Raw genomic sequence first — 17,980 nt, forward strand, 5'->3', positions numbered from 1 at the left:
TACATCTTTATCTTCTTCTTCTATCTAACCAGATGCAGGTTAATACTCTTAACAACCCAATGTTTCTTTTAAAGTAAAAATATATACATCTCATAAATAGATGATATGTACGCACCATGAGGATAAACAGGAGTATACAGTTCAACTCTAACCCTTAACTTTTTATTGATTGAGGGACATATCATCCATCCATTCAATGACTTGTCCATAATGTAATATTTTTTGTTAAGGTGAATTTCACACAAGTACAAATCTTGGAGTAATTATATATAAGATACTCCTTTTTATTATGGTAGACTGTTTAGGGAATAACGTCAAGTTTACAGAGAAGTTTTCCACCATGCTTAAAGGACCTAGAAAAAACAGAGCATACCCAGAAACCAGAATGACTAGTAGTCATCTCCCACAGTTTATACACCTAAAAAAGCCCCTTAATTTACTGTTATTCAAACTTGCTTCTTAAGCTCCAGAAAAAAGTTATGAACCTTATGCTGATCAGGCAGGTACTTGGCCACGGTCTCCCGCTTCATGCATCTCTCAGCCCATGCCACAAGCTTAGGGCACTCTTCTACAAACCTAAGATTCCCAAAGGTCTCCCATGCATAAAACCAGCTATAGTAGGGGATGAGTGCTATATCCACAATCCCAAAACTCTCTCCTCCAAAATATGTCTTCTCTCCCAATTCTCTTTCCAGCACCATGAACGATTCCATCAGCTCTTTCTTTGCAGTTTCTTGAACATCCCCAGTAGCTTCGCACACCGGCCGCCCAGTCGAGTAGATCTGAATATATATCATCAAAGAATTAATTTTTATATATGGGTACTTTAAAAGACAACTCCTTTACATGCCTTGTTTCAGAAATGTTATAATTTGAAGTCACTGAACTTGAAAACTACTTTTTGGTTCAGTTTCCCCAAGATTTTCTTTTTCTTGGCAATCAGACAATAAGGAAATGGTGGGTAGAAAAATAGAAGAAAGGGTTGAGTAAAGCAATCACCTTTTTGTCAATATAGTCAGCCCAGAACCTTGCATTAGCCCTCTCAAAAGGATCATCAGGTAACAGACGAGATTTATGATTCCAGACCTCATCAATATACTGTATTATGTTGAGTGATTCACACACAGCCTTCCCCTTGTGGATCAAAACAGGAATCTTCTTATGGACAGGGTTCATCTTTAGAAGCAAATCACTCTTGTTTCTCAAATCCTCTTCTCTCCAATCGAATTCCACTCCCTTCTCTGCCAGGGCTATCCTCACCCTCACCCCAAATGGACTCAACCCCAAGTCCAATACCACAACGTCTTCCCCCATTGTTAATACCCTTTTTTGTACGACTCTTAATTTGGACTAGTTTCTCGGTTTGATTTGTGAATAGCAGCTTACACGTTGTGTGTATATATATAGAGCAGAGATATGATTAGAGTTGTGGAAACCATATACGTTAGTGCAATTTTCTTGGAGCATTTTCAGATGCTTGTTGTAAGTGCTTACGCACGTAAAACACATTTTTCTCCGATGTTGTCTTTAGGTTTAGAAGCGGTGTCTTTTGGTAGTGTCTGAACCTTGGGATGTCAGTGCTTGCGTCAGAAGTTGGATTTTGAACAAGGATATGTTTCTTCACGCGATCTTTAAGGATATGTTTCTTCACAACTTTTGACCGTTTGGTATCATTGATTTACACTAAATAACTAATTATTGAAAAGATTTGGGTTTGAATTTAAGTTATTAAGAGCAAAGGCTTTAATCAAATGAATTCCTAATAGTACTGATATAAAATCCAAGCATTTCGGCGTCCATATTTTTTTAACTTCTTAATTTGTCTACACTTGATTCTGCCATTTGGACAGCTTCTAAATTCTCCTGCAAGCTAACCCATTTCCATTTTGATAATTTGACTGGTGACTGATCATTCACAAATACAAAACATTCAGGCAAATTTGGGCAAGTCCAAACCACCACAACACCTCTCCTCTCCTTGTAAAAAAAATACCATAAAGGTAAGTGTCGATTTACATCAAAGGGCTAAAAGGGTAAGCATGCAGGCGTGCCATAAAATGAAGGAATTTGTGCCAAGGTATATAGTTTGATGGAAATCAAAAGGCAAGTATATATGGAACTAGAGAATAATAAGAAGGCAAGAAGGGTACAACCATGTCAATTTTTCAGATGGATAAACTCAATTACATCATATATCCACAAGGTACTATCCGACCACATTTTGATGGAAAAATTGTAATGCATCCATAAAATGAGGGAATTTGTATACTACCAATACTGCAAAAAGAGATATGTTACAAAATGAATAAGATTCCAGACTCTCTCTCTGCCAAAACCCTAAGCCTTGAGGGATGCAATTTTCAGCAATGCTTGAATCTTGAAAATGCTCATCTCAGGACCAACAATCCAGCACCTATGAGTATAACAGTTGCCAAGAAGATCAAACCGACAAAGTATCATGTCCTTGCCAGCAGTTGCTTAAAACTTGGGATGAGATTCCCATGTTCTCTCTCAAGAAATGTAACCTCCTTGATACAACATCAATTAATGATACAGATTATACACCATGGCGCACCAGCAACATTTGTCAGGAGACTGTAGAAAATATAGACAGTAACGGCAATCTTTATGTGCCTAGCCACATGATATCAGTATTAGAATAGTGCATTCATAAATATTGCTTCCATACATACCATTTAAGTCGATCCAGAATGCAGAAAGTCTTGTTTCTCCTGGCTAAATGACCGTAGCTGTTTTATAAGGTTTGCTTTCAGTGATTCTGGTATCTGTGAAGTGAAAGTCGATTTTGCATCTGCTATCAACTTTTTCCTGCATTGCAGTGGCAGAAAAAGAAATCAATAATTTGCGACACCCTTGTTCTTGTTTAAGGGTCATCCCTCTCTTTAGAGAAGAATATTGGGGACCTTCTAGTCCCAGATATTCCAACTAACTTGTAACCATTGTTTTGTAAAGCAGTGATAGTTGGAAATCAGTCATAGGTGACTTGATTTCAGCGCTTTTTCCGTTAAGCTTCAAGGAGATGCACTTAACTTGAAGCCCCCATGATAGTATTATCCCAATCATATGAAAGTAATGAAACAGCCATTTTCTGACAATTCACAAAGTAGTTGTAGAAGGATAATACAGAAACATTCAGACATAATTTACAGTAGTTGTACAAGGGATAATTATCCTAATTCACCAGAAAACAAGCACAAGCATCTGGATCTCACATGCAAATTTGGATTGCATTCCAGGCTACTGGTCATAATATTTACTTGAAAATAGGATTAATCAGGAAGCTCCATAATTACCATTTAGGGGTATATAAACATTATTCTTCCCAATGAGACTAGGAATTTGTAAGTTTTAGGTCTTTCTTCCCGATGAGCAACGTAGCAGATAATGTAAGAGACAACAACCGATTCGAGAGAATGCTATGGATTATAAAAGCTAGGCAAATTTTAAAATTCCTAGTGCTATATCACCTTTCACTCTACAAAAGAAATCCCAGAATCTACTCAAACAATAGTTAACATTAATCTAACTTATTATGATTTATACAACTCATACTCTATACAATATCACATGACCTCTATTACAACCATAACTAAGTTCTATAGGCCATAGGGAGCTTGAACAAAATACTTGAAAAAATTAATAAAGAACCACACCAGAGATCTTAGATCTCAAAAATATCTTTATAATAATCATAAAATTCTGCTTAAAAATTAAGGTAGGTACATTACCTGTGCACACCAAACATAATCAAAACAAGAACTAGGAATCTAGTAAATATAACATAAACTAACTAGCAAGCCTATGATAGAGAATAACTAAATAAGCTCCTACCAAATGAGAAATAATTAACCTACACTAATAATAGACCTATATTTTGATAGTTCCTAAATAAGCTACATACTCAATATTGTCAAATCACCTACTGAATGCACACAGATTAAAGTAAAAAAGAGAGAAAAATAGAACAGAGAATTTTAAGGTGGTTCATCAATGTGCCAACTCCATGAAGCTACCAGCAAAACTTTTCACTATGAAGAACCACCTCTAACAAATAGGATTCTTTCGATATTCAGAAAAGGAAAAAATCTGATTTACAAGAATGCCCACCCTAGGCCCAAAAATATTAGACCGTAGGCCACTTCACCCCTTGCATCATCAACAAACCCGCAATCAACTGCACTGAACCATCTCTTTATCAGGACCTAATTATGAATGGCAAATCTTCCGAATATGAGCCATTACTCAACACTTAATACTATGTAAAGATTATAATTCTAGTATTTCTTAATAGTAAAATATAACTTAGGTAGGACTGGAACATCCAGAAAAGGAACAAAAACAAAACTATGAATTATCAGTATTAGTGGCCAAAAAGAATTTGGTGGTCACTTGAAGTAGGGCCTCTTTCCTCTTTATGGAGTCCAAATCAACTAGAATATTCCAGTCCTCAGCATGGAAAATGTCATTGTTTGTTACAAAATCAGAAGATCCATCATTACGTGAATCATTACAATTAGTAGAAACCATAACATCTTTCGTAGTCTCTTTTACTGACTCAGTGCCCTCACCTACCTTCATTATTTTCCAAGACCATCACTTAAATCTTACTCATTAAATTGTAGGGCCTTTATGATGTGGTTCCAAGATCAAGATCAACTCATTTAGTTTGAAATAAGTAGAATTAGGATTCAAGGCTCATTAGAGAATAACCTTCTGTCTCTAGATTTAAGTACTCCATATTTTTTTCTCTATAATTATTCTCTAGTGATTTTATTGCTGAGTACTGGGTCCAAATAGCAAAGAGTCAACTGACTTTCTAAAATCCTAGGATCTAATCACTATATTTTAGGCTTAAATTCACTCTCTTCTATTAAGATTCACATCAAACAAGTGATATTGACGGACAAAACAGAAACTTCATCTTTGATTTTCCTGAATACAGTTTATTTGCACATGTACATCTAACAAAACCCTCATATAGTCAGTTTCCACCTTTAACCAAAGTACCTCTCAAATATCAATTCACCAACTACCTATTATTTTGGCAAACCACTTGAAATTATCCTCTCTTCTTTTGGAGAAAAGATTATATTTCACATCCTAAAGTTGCTTCGATTAGAAAAAGAAAGTAATAACACAGGGCAGAATTTTTAAGAGCTTATCTCAATATATTAGTATGGAACCAGTTCAAGCATGAGATTGACACCAACTAAGAAAAGCATGGTGGTTATAACACAGTGCAGAATTTTCAGAGCTTATATCAATATCTTAATATGGAACCAGTTCAAGCATGAGAATTACACCAATTAAGAAAACTTTTTTTTAGAATAAAAAGAGATATCATTCCAAAGATACCAAGGGGATACCGCCCAATATACAACAATTACAGCTCAATCAAATGATCCAGAACCAACCACAAATCCTCAAAATCCTGAATATCATGTCCCAAGAATAAAGAACCAAAAAGATGAAACCATCTATCCTTGATGCTGTTAAAATCATTTTCTATCCCCTCCAAGGCTCTTGAATTTCTATCTTTCCACACAACCCACATTAGAGAGAATGGAATCAGCATTAAATATTTTTTTTCTCACACAATCTAGCCCATGCCCACAATTCATCCTTAACCAACCCTGCTATAACCCATTTGATTCCCAACATTCCATAAATAGAAGTCCATAGATCATAAACCGGCGGACACCACAATAATAGATGGTTACAAGATTCAGCATAACATTTGCACATATAACATCTATTAATCATGCATCTCCCCCTCCTCAAGAGCATATCTGTAGTTAAAACACTTCCTCTGCATGCTTCCCATACAAAAAAAGTCAATCTTGGAGGTGCTTTAGTCTTCCATACTTGCTTAAACGGAAAAACAGATTCAGCTTTCATCTTTCCACCCCCAAAGGTGACAATATAAGGATTTCACAGAAAAAATCCCACATTTCTCCATCGTCCACTGTTTATAATCATCCTGGCCACCCACTTTTTATTCAGATAATAAAAGATATAGTTGCTGAACATCATCAATCTCCCAATCATTCAAATTTCTCTTCACCTACACATCCCACCAGCTATGGTCTCCATTTTCCACATACGCCTCCCTTACCGTCATATTTCTGTTCTGTGCAATCTCGAAAATGCTTGAAAATCTGTCTTTAAGTCTAACATTTCCAACCCAAATATCATCCCAAAACCTTATCTTTAAACCATTTCCAACACACCATCTAGTACGTTCCTCAAATGCTTTCCTACCCTAATATATTCTTCCATAAACTACAGCCATGGGCTCTCCCAACCAAACTCCACTCATCTCTCCCACCCTTTGCGCCCCACCTAGCCCCCACCACTTTACACCATAATCTGTCACCTTCCCTACAATTTCTCCATACCCATTTTCCTAACAAAGCATTATTCATTTGAACAATAGATCTCAACCCCAATCCTCCACATTCCATAGGGGTTTTTACCATCTCCCATCTTACTAAATGATATTTCCTTTTACCCATCTCATCACCCCATAAAAATCCGCATTGTATTGTTTCCACCTTTTTTACAACCTTGGATGGAATAGCTAACACCGAAAGATAATAAATCGGTAAATTAGCTGAAGTACCTTTAATTAGCGTCAATCTTCCACCATTTGACAGAAAATTCCTCTTCCAGCCCGCCAGTCTCCTCTCAAAAATCTCCACGACTGTATCCCAAGTTCTAGGGTCTTTATATTTTGCCCCCAAAAGGAAGACCAAGGTATTTCAAAGGCAAATCACCCACTCTACAACCCAGCACATCTGCCAACTGTCTCTCCTCTCTCCTATCCCCAATTTTTACCAATTCCGACTTTGCCATATTAATTTTTAATCCTGAAACCATTTGAAAGCACAGAAGTATACATCGAAGATGAAGCATGGTCTCAATACTTGATTGACAAAAAATGATAGCATCATCCGGAAAAAACAAATGCGATACCTCAATTTTGGCATTCTTTTTGCCAACCAATACCCTTTTTACCATATTAAGTTCCTTAGCCCTTTCCAACAATCTACTAAAAGCTTCCATGACGATAATAAACAACAACGGAGACAGTGGATTACCCTGTCTTATTCCACGGGAAGCCTTAAAAAAGGAAGAAGCTCCCCCATTAACCATCACAGCAAACAAAGTGGTGGAAATGCACTGTTTTGTCCAATTTCCTCCACCGATCTCCAAAACCCAATCTGCCCAACATATAGTCCACAAAATTCCAATTTACATGATCATAAGCTTTTTCCATATCAAGTTTGCACAATATACCTTCCCTTTTGTTACTTACCAATTCATCAACCACTTCATTTGCCACCAAAACAGCATCAAGAATCTGCCTACCTTCAACAAAAGCATTTTAACTCTCTCCAATCACTTTCCCAAGCACCTTTGCCAATAGTTTATATCACAAGACTAAAAGGCCTATAGTCATTTATACTTTTTGCCCCATCAACTTTTGCAATCAAGGAAATAAATGTAGAGTTTAACACTTTGACAAAGGACCCTGAATCATAAGTACGTCCCAAAATTCCTGAAGAAACCTCATGTTAAATCCATCCGGTCCTGGAGCCTTATCTCCATTACACAAACAAAGTGCCTCATGGATTTCCTCCACTGTAAACCTTTGTTCAACATACCTTCTATTTTCCTCATCCAGAGTACTGAATTGAAGGTTATTCAACCCTGGTCTCCATCTAACATCTTCCTTATACAGTTGTTCAAACTGGTCTTTTGCATGCTCTCTCATCTCCCAATTTCCTATTATAATTCTCTCATTGCATACGAATTTTGCAATATAATTTCTTCTTCTGTAATTTGCTAACCCACGGAAATATCTTGTATTCCGGTCTCCCTCTTTTAACCACTTTTCTCTAGACTTTTAACGCCATGAAATTGCCTCAAGATTCAGTTTGTAAGCAACGTTCCTCCTCAATTCCTCTCTTTCAATTCTGTCCTCCTCCCCAACAGTACCGCACTCCTCAAGTTTATCAATTTCAGAAATGCCCATTAACCACTTTTTGAACTCCATATCCAATCTCATATCCTCATCTCTGGCCCATATTTTTATTTCACTTTTAACAGCCTTCAATTTTTCCGAAAATACAAAGCTAGCCTTTCCCTGCACCCCATTCTTCTCCCATACTTCTTTTATCAATTTCCTGCATGTCTCAACTTTTACCACTTGTCAAATCTAAATGGTACGGGGCCCCATTTAATTCCATCTGAGGAAAGACAGGTTGGAAAATGATATGAGATTGGTCTTTCCAGCACTGACTGTTTTGCCCCAGCAATCTTCAACAAAAAAAAAATTGTCTGAAATGAAAAACCTGTCAATTCTTCAACATGATGGATTGCATCACATATTAGTCCATGTCCACTGCCCCCCCCAAAATCAAAGGTAAATCTACCAGATTAAGACTGATGCCTAACATATGGAAGATTAATACGGGGAAATGCGAGCTTGTTTCTCTCTGGGGTGGTGTGGATGCACCAAGCATAATGAGAGTAAGGTCCCATCTTTACCTATGAAATAACTGGGCTTCATGCTGGGTGCAAAGTTTAAAGAGAAATTTGTTTGGGATGTAGCTCAATTTAAGAGAAGACTTATGAGTTTGAAGTGGGGCTTCTTGTCCAAGGCCAGCAGACTTACTTTTGTTAAGATTATTCTTCCCGGTTTGCCTCTAGTTGGCGGCTTGGAATGTGGTTAAACAATCCAGCATAAGTTGGCCTTGGCATCAAGTCCTTGCATGATTGAACAAGTGCTTTGTGGAATTTCATGGCTTCATGAAGTCGTGGTAAGATGATTAGGTCAAAGTTTGGCTGAATAATTGTGGGTGGAGGTGAAATCACCCTAGAGGCCAGTGTTTGAAGGAGGATTGGTAGTACTTAGGAGGTTATTGTTGACAACACTAGTATCAAGGTGTAATCCAGATCGAGAGCTAGGATTTCTGAGTTATGTCTAGTATGGAAATACTTCTCTTGAGGACAAATTTCAAAGTACTTCCTGCTTGGTTAGAAGAAAAGGAGCCTTTGTGCCTAAATGTTATCCAATCACTGCAAGGTAAGTGGTCTAGAAAGTGGATCCTGTTGAGGAACTTGAATGATTGGGAAGATGAATATATCAGGCTACTTGGCTAACTTGCTTCCACCAAATTCATCCTCTTCAAGAAGATGGTCCCATTTAAAACCTTAACTTGAAAGCTTCTTCTCAGCAAAGCCTTTATTACCATACAAGCTCCTCCTGTCCTTCTATATAAGCAAATATGGACGAAGAATTTCTTCCCCCATGTGGTTTTTTTCATGTGGGAGGAGCAGTGAAGATAACCTCGTTAATAAAGGTAAAATTCTTGCAGATACACTCTTTTGGTGTAAAGCAGCTGAAACCAGATGCCCTACTGTGTTGAGGAGTTATTTCACCCAAGGTTATGGTGTATGGTTTTTGACTTCTCCAAAGTGCAATATGTGATGGCAGATTCTTTGAAGGATGAGATATGGGCTTGACATGGCACCTGGGGGGATAAGAGCAGGGAAAGCTAATCTCTCTCATCCCCTTGGCAACCATTTACACTCATTTGGAAGTAGACCAACAAGAGGGCATTGGGGGAAGTTCTTAAATTTGTTGACAAAGTTAGAGACATTTGGTTCCCGAACTTTTTTTTTCTTTTTGGTTATTTTTTAAGGGCAATCTGGTTAATAAGGCAGAAGACTTAGGGAACTCATTGATAATCTGAACAGTTCCTAAATTCTTCTTTCATATTTGGGTTGCACCCCCCTGGTGCCACCCATTTATATACACCCTATATTTTTCCTATTAAAGAAGACTATAATTTTATGGGAATGGTTCAAATAACAAGAAAAACTATAAATGACAACATAAGATTCAAATATGCACTATATTCATTTGCATGCATGAGGTAAACACGTCCTCTAAAAATAAATAACTCAAATATATTGGACATCAATAGTCGGTGGCAGCCATCACAGATCATATGCATGTGTCTCATATAAAGACCAAGAAACTTACTTTAAGTCGCTATCCGTTAGCGAGTTTCCCCCTTCTTGTGTACACAGTTTCTTTCTTGTGCGCATGAAATTGTGAACTTCTTCAGACCAGCCACATGATTGCAAAACCAAATATGCTTCTTTCTGGAGGCTGTTATTTATGGGAAAGGCAGAATGGGAAAAACGAACAAATCAATGAAAAGTTTCAACTGATTGGAATATAATAATGGAAAAATGACGTGGCCAATAATCCAAGCGATATTAACTCAAGAAAATGGATAGCTTTCACTAAATAAAAAAACATATATCAACAAGAAAAAATCTTATGCAGGTATTCAGTTCACGTCCCAAAATTCAAAAGCAGGAGAAGCATCAGATGCACATGTTCCACTGTTCCATCAGAACTGACTGCTTTTCTTATTCTCTTTTCCTTCATTTTTCTTCTAATTTTTTTAGCTTGGATATTGATTGTGCATATTCTATAATGACATCCACATAATATCCTGAAGATCATCTTATTATCTAAATCAGGCCATCATAATCAGGAAGGAATATAACATGAGGGAACAGTTATTCAAGGCCTTAGTTACTCTGACAACATCAAAAGTTTTATTTGATTATCAGTGACAAACTCTGGCTAGCTCCCTTCCAAAACACATGGGAATAAGGATGTACAAGAGATCAGTTCCAGAGATTAGTTCAGGTCAACAGAGGTCAGTTCTTCAATGTTAGACATATCAGCACATATTTCAATAGCAACTGAGTTGAATGTAACATACATCTCTTTCAGTACTTTCCGTTTCTCCTGAGATTGAGCATCCTGTCCGAGCAAAGAGCAAGATCCCAATTCTGATTTTCTCCTGGAACCCGAGAGATCAGATTGGGAATTACCATTCTCCACTTCTTTGTAACAAAATCCACTGCCTATTGTCACACTGCTGCTTGTACCATTACCTTCATGGTGATTTGTTTTTGCTGAATATTTAGTTTGTATACTGCCATTTTCATTAACTAATCCAAATGATGAACTGTTGCCAATGCTGACCTCATCTTTTCTATTTCTGTTGGAGCCATTCTTGTTTATTGTCAAAGATACATCTTTCTCACTTCTCTTTATATGGTGTGAGTCTTTAATATTCCCATTCATGAGTAAGTTTTGACCCTTATGAGCGCCAAGTTTTCCATTAACAGCAGCAGGAACTCTTTTAAAATTAATATTTTGAGAAATATTAAATTTTGTCCGTTGGCTCGAAAGGACTTTTTCTATCCTAGAACCCCCTGATGTATCATTTGTTTTTGTGTTAACTTCTTTTGACCGCAGCCCAGCTTTCTGTGCTTTTGGTATCTCACTTCCACCATCAAAATGCTTAACTCCATTGGAAGCCAGTGCACTACCTGCAGACAATGGCCGCTGGTTGGCACGAGAGAAGAATAGAATGTAAACCTTCTCTGACAATACCTCCTCCTGGGTTGATAGAGATACATAAGAATCATTACAGCAATACCATCGTCCCATTGCATCCTGTATCCATCAGGAATCAAATATCAGGATATATTTAGCATAGCAGCTTTGCCAACCTCTTATATTAAAGAACTTGTTAGCATATCCATGAGATGTATGGGTTTATGCGAAATAATAGAATAATAATAATAAATATGATTTATTGATACTGTAATTTCTATTAGTAAAAACTGAATACTTTTGGAAACCTAAGAACAAACTTCCATAAATTAACTTGACATATAAACACATGGAAAATTGTTAGTAATATGCAAATAGCAACATACATGCAAATTTAGGCACACAGATGATCACATGGCTTCTTAGGTAAATTGCAACTGGCACATGGCTCCAGAAAAATACTAGTGCTACAGATTAATAAAAGGACAGTTGAAGAAGAACCTTTATATAAGCATAATAGTGCCCAGATTCCGGTGAGAATCCCGAGTGGACAATGGTACCAAAAAGGTTATATACTGGTTGTGGGTCCTGCACCAACACAAAGAAAGACAAATGCAGTGATGTTATAAGTGAATGCAGTTAGCAGCTCTGAAACAAAGTTTTGCTCCACAGATTTATAGTCATGAACAAAGTATTACATTTTTCATTCTTGCTACAACTACAAAGGAAAAACAAAAACATACTCTCGGCATATTCAAATAAAAAAAACACCATCAACAACTTTCACAGATAAAACAAGAAATAATATGTTAGCCATTAAACAACAGAAAGCAGAAACAACACCACCAAGGAAAGCAAACAACTCTCTAAATATCCAGTGAGTGTTGGGTGGCAAACTGAATAATATCTGCCATTCTAAAGCATTTATCTTCTGTAGCAATTATCTAAAATACTTTTGACAGGTCAATGTTCAAACAAAAGCCTGACCCATAATAAGGCTCTATCCTCATAACCTCATTAAGCACGGGAATTTGTAACAAGGCTTTCTTTTTTATAGAATTGTACTAGGACTTGGAACCTGAAACTTCACATTGTTTGCTGGGCTCCGTGTAAATATGGAAAGGAATGAAAATCCAACAGTCAACCATACCCCCAAGTCCTAAACTAAGGAAAAATGAGAATATTTTAAATGAACAACCAACATCTTGAGGAGAAAAAAATACAATTAATGTGGCACTGTTATTATTAAACTCAAAAGGAAACATGAGAATACTTCGAAAAGGCAAGCAAGGTATTGAAAGAAAGAATGTCATCAATGTGATATGAATGCCACAGAACTGATGGCGGATCACTGGGTTCTGATATCCAGTAAGTAGCAATATGCATTTATCGTTTCATTACCATCATTATGGTTCAAGATTCTCCTTGATATTATGGTGCCCTGCGGCTTATGCAATCTGATCTATGATTTATAACCTTTTGGGTGTTAGTTGGGTGATGTCGGGTTCGGTTAGGAATGACATTTGGGTGTGGGAAGGTTTCTGTAAAAAAAAAGAGACTAATAAAATTGATCCCTTTGACTGTTTTTTGGGTTATTTGGAAGAAAAGAAATAGTAGGGTATTTGATGGGGTGGTTAGTGACTGGGCAAAGATTAAATATAGATAGTTTCATCTCTTTGGATCCATTTATCTTGGGCAGAATTTGCATAGAGAGGAGGATTTTGGGTATATAATAGATAGCCCAACAGAAATGTAAATATTTTTGTATAAGGGTTGCACCCCCTTTTGGTGCTGTTTATTAATATATTTTCAATCTTGTTATTTTGAAAAAAAAACATTCACCTTGATATAGGTGGCAGTTTAGCCAAGACACTGATATTTTTGGGTTAGTGCACACGCAGAGCTTCAGTATAGTCTTAATTGTGCTTGAATTCAAAAATATTATCACCTAAGAGACAAAAAGAAAAAGATTGTAGGGGAGAAGAATAACAGATCCTGTTGGAATTTCGAATGTAGACATTAAAGAGTCTACTTCTTAAAAAATATAAGAAAATGTAGTAGCTCAAATGAGCTTCCACAGTCAACAGGATGAAAGACTTAGCAGTGATAGAGAAAAAGCAGCAGGATGAATACAGGTTCAAGGGTTCATATGGAACTGGTACAATCCTCACTGAACAGGTAGTGAAGCCCAGAGGGTCCGCTTCATCTTATTAATAAGGGGAACAAGAAACTTTGATGTTCTTCAGTTTCATCTTGGAAAGTGTGGTGGTGATGATGTAAGATTTCCTGCCCAACAGATTTGGAAAGTTAAGGCACCTCCAAGAATTGCTTTCTTTGTTTGGGAAGCTAGTCAGGAATGCATTCTAACCACCGACAAGCTGACGAGAACGGGTAAAATCATGGTTAATGTTTGCTACATGTGCATGAAAATGGCAGAATCTTGTAACCATATCCTTCTTTGGTGTCTAGTGGCTTATAATATTTGGACAATGGTTTATGGACTTCTGTGTATCAACTAGGTGATTAAGGAAAGGTTAGGGATGAACTTTGGACTTGGGTTGGAATTTGTAAGAAGTCAAAAATTGTAAATCTTATACCTTTAACCATTTTATGGGTGGTATGGAAATAGAGCTACAACAAAGTGTTTAAAGGTGTGTGGTGGATTTGTCTAGAATTAAAAATAGGTGGATTCATACTTTTGAGACTCTAATGCCGAGGCATGATCTCTATGGGTGGAATGATTTTGAGAAGGTAATTGATGTTCTAACTGAGTTTGCAAATACTGTGTTGGCACCCCATTGGTGCCTTATACATAATACACATTATTTTTATCTCAAAAAAAATCTAATAATAAGACTAGAACAAAACAAAGAATCAATCAAACACGGAATCAATGAAAACATAAAGAAACTCGTTTATTTGCATGAAGCTTTCCAGGGGGTCATTGACTTTTTACTTGAACTACTATTCTGCAAGGAATAAAATCCTCAGTTTGAGCTCAAAGAAAAAAAAGATTTTTGACTTTTATGGATCATCCAAATAAATTCAAAATTAGATGAAACAAATATCATGTAGTTATAACAGGTTCGTGTAGACGACGGATACTTTTGTCTTTTGCAGATCACAAAATCATTACAGGAAGGACACATTATAATTGTCCACATTCATGCACTATCTTTGGCAAAGTAGTTGCTTCTCGATCATTAAATACTTGCGGAAACAGCAATCTCAAATAGGAGCAATCTTTATGAAATTCGGAACATAAATAAACAAATATCATACCCACGATCTAGAATAATACCAAAAACTGAAAGCGAGAGATTTAAGAAAAGGAGAGAGATCTTTAAAGAGAATAGATACAATCCATTCACCTTCCGCTAAATATTAAGGTGTGCATTTTTTTTTTGTTGAGAAAATGTTATATCTTATATGATACAAAACGTGCCAGTTACAAACATTTCTGAAGGAATTCGCGAGTTACTAAAGCAAGCAATCATGATTACAAACTTTCAATATCACTAGCATAAACATGAGACATCATGCCAAATGAGGCGATTCAACTCAAAGAACAGTAGGCAAGACGAAATAAAGAATGCCAAGGAGAAACGGTTTTCTGATTCTCTATATTAATCCAAATCAGGTGAATCAGTAAAGGGTCTAGAATGCCAGGTAGTATCCATTTGTGCAGTACAGGTTCCAAAATTGTGTTACCATAACAAAATTCTAGAGGTTCTCCATGGATCCTTAAAGAAGCACCAATATTTCGATTCCCATTTTCTACGAGAAAGATGCTACCACAAGAATGACAAATATGCAGAAAAATGCTGAACTTCATATAGTTCTATTTACTGCAAAAGATAAGGACAATCGTAATAGCAGTCGACGTGGCACGCCTAATGGCAGTTACTTCTGAGAAATAATAGTTGACTTATAAGAGTTATTTTTCTTTTAATGATTATGAATTACGTAAAGTCCAAAAGTTTCAGACTATGAATAAGGAAAGTAAATGATCGACAATAAAAAATAATAATAATAATGAGCGTCATATAAAAGCTAAACAAAATGTAAGGTTATCGATTGTAGCAATCAAGATTCCTAACTATAAAGCCTATTAATATTGAACCTATCATATATTCAACACAAAGATGAGGGGTTAACTTCTCCAGCCAAAGTTCTTTCACAATAGTTCCTTTTCTTTTCAATAAAGAAAAAATATTAGTATGGAACTTTTATGTTGCGAGTAGTTCCACATGGTACTTCAATTTATGAGATTGATAAGCATGAGGCTCAATAAAAAAACACGAATTTCAGAAAAGGAAAAACAACACTGACAAGGGGACAAAAGGTCATTGGTTAACTCGTGATTCCCACCAGAATCCCATTATTGATACTACGGAACTTTATGTTGTTAGTAGTTCCTCATGGTACTTCAATTTATGAGATTGATCAAGCATGAGGCTCAATAAAAAAACACGAATTTCTGAAAAGGAAAAACAAAACTGACAAGGGGACAAAAGGTTATTGGTTAACCCGTGATTCCCACCAGAATCCCATTATTGATACTACGGAACTTTTATGCCGTTAGCAGTTCCTCATGGTACTTCAATTTATGAGATCGATCTAGCATTAAACTCAATAGAAACAAAAAATAAATAACTAAGTTCATCTTATTTGTACTGTCATACCTGGCTTGCTTTGGACATGACATTTGAAAGAACCAAAACTTCTTCGAATGCAATAACCTTATCGATCTTCCCGCCAAATATTCCTTCAAATCTCTGCCAACACAATCCAACAATTACTCATTTTCTCAAAATCAACAAATACCAACTCAAAGCAAGTACAACTCTTGATAACAACTTAAGAATTAAAATTAATGAAAATGGATAACACACCTTCAGTTGGATTACAAGGATATTAGGTGCTTGATGTATAGACATTTGCTTCCTTGCTTTCACCAACTTTTTGCAACTAAACAAGAAGAAGATTAACAAAAAACACAGAATTTCAGTGGCAGTTGGTAAAGAATGAAACCAAAATATTAGTGAAAAGACTTACTTATCACATCTATACTTGTTGTTTCCATCTAAAATCTCTGGCTGAAAAAACTTTTGAATTGATTCCTGAAGGGAACTACTATGCATGATTTCTAGACTGATATCCATAATATCATCAACTTTATTGGACAAGGCACCGCAAGACAAGCACTCCACCTGGCTCTGCAATGCACCCCCAAAAATCTCCTTAACGACAGTGTTGTTGCCGTTGAAAGGCTCGGTGCCTTTGCGTCGCAACTTCTTGAGGCGAAGGCATGTGTTGTGGCAGGCATCGATTACATACCGCAGGAACTCATGGGCGTCCTCTTGACGCCCACACTTCAAGTGTTCGGCAAAAATCCTGAGGCAATTGACAATCTTGGCTGGGGAGTCGAGAGCGAGATCAACGCTTAGAGACCGCGCTATCCGTTTCTCCAGTATGCAAAAAGGACAGTCACGTTTCCGCTCCGCATCTGCAGCGGAATCGCCTGCGAAATGCGTTAAACCAGAAGGAAACCGAGAAACAAATTAAGAAACAAAACGCGAAAAAATCAGAAAGTAAAAAAGAAAGGCGAGCATTGAACTTTGAAGCAACGAATTTGTGATAAAAAGAAATTAGAACGAATGAAACAAAGCGAAGGAGATGAAAAGGCAGAACGTACAGAGAGAGGAGTGCTGGTTAGCGAGGCAGAAATTGGCGAGAGGAGGGGTATAAGTGAGGCACTGAAGGACGCTGTTGAGGTAGCAAGAGTTGCCGAGGTTTCTTAACCCTAGAGGGGGACCGTTCTTCCGCTTCTGACTGAGTAAACTCGGCTGCCAACTCATCTGCAGTTGCAGTCCCATCAAAGCTGCATGGACAATAATTCATTGCTCGGCAACGACGACGAGAACGGCGCCGTTGGGGTTCGACAGGCCCTCGACAAGGAGGATCGCATAGCTGTTGTGCTTCGCCGTGGTTGCCTGCTCGTTCTTCTCCTTTGTATATCCTTGAAATTGAATTATTGGACAGTCATTTTGGCATGAATGTTTTTGGGGTGGGGATTTAATTATGAGAGAAGCGAAGGGGCGAAAGAAGAAAGAAAGAAATGGGAGGAACAGGAAGATACTGCAGGAGCAGACCCACACCAGAGTAGCAAATCCCCAAATCCCTTCCTCTTTTTTTTCTTTTTTTTTTTTTTTTTTTTCCTCTTTTCTTTGGGACGAAATTTTGATTTTTGTTTTTAATTAATTATTCACGGTCTATATATATATGTGTAGAGAGAGAGAGAGAGTGAGAGTTTATGACATTCTTGTTTTATAAAATGAAATCCGATTTGGGTTTTAATCATATAAAAACCTAATACGTAAGTATTTTAACAATTAATTTGCTAAATTAACAGTTAATTTTTTTTCTAACTTAATTAAAGAGTTAAGAAGAACAGCACAAACATCTCAAAACCAAACATGATGGTTAATTCAATCTCAGCATTTTGCAATAACCTTTTTTCAT

At 36.8% G+C, this 17,980-nt stretch overlaps 2 protein-coding genes across 3 annotated transcripts; both read right to left on the reverse strand.

The window, feature by feature from the left end:
* Positions 1–135: 135 nt before the first annotated feature.
* On the reverse strand, positions 136–1,446 carry LOC110812519 (putative glutathione S-transferase). The gene is made up of 2 exons (XM_022039311.2): positions 1,000–1,446; positions 136–782 (listed from the first exon to the last, which is right to left on the reverse strand). The coding sequence occupies exons 1-2, from the start codon at positions 1,312–1,314 to the stop codon at positions 447–449; spliced, it is 651 nt and encodes a 216-aa protein (XP_021895003.1). The 5' UTR covers positions 1,315–1,446; the 3' UTR covers positions 136–446.
* A 696-nt stretch (positions 1,447–2,142) lies between these two features.
* Positions 2,143–17,685, reverse strand: UBP25 (ubiquitin-specific protease 25). Of its 2 annotated transcripts, none has more exons than XM_022039275.2 (9): positions 17,154–17,685; positions 16,514–16,964; positions 16,351–16,426; positions 16,141–16,233; positions 11,957–12,043; positions 10,833–11,575; positions 10,076–10,204; positions 2,694–2,829; positions 2,143–2,595 (listed from the first exon to the last, which is right to left on the reverse strand). In XM_022039275.2, the coding sequence occupies exons 1-8, from the start codon at positions 17,332–17,334 to the stop codon at positions 2,697–2,699; spliced, it is 1,893 nt and encodes a 630-aa protein (XP_021894967.1). In that variant the 5' UTR covers positions 17,335–17,685; the 3' UTR covers positions 2,143–2,595; positions 2,694–2,696. The 2 variants fall into 2 exon arrangements, with proteins under 2 accessions (XP_021894967.1, XP_021894966.1); XM_022039274.2 differs by having other exon boundaries at positions 16,514–16,979; positions 17,154–17,684.
* Between the last annotated feature and the right edge of the window lie 295 nt (positions 17,686–17,980).

This window comes from Carica papaya, chromosome 4 (genome assembly GCF_054855325.1).
Source record: "Carica papaya isolate Zhongbai chromosome 4, ASM5485532v1, whole genome shotgun sequence".
Classification (NCBI taxonomy): Eukaryota; Viridiplantae; Streptophyta; class Magnoliopsida; order Brassicales; family Caricaceae; genus Carica; species Carica papaya.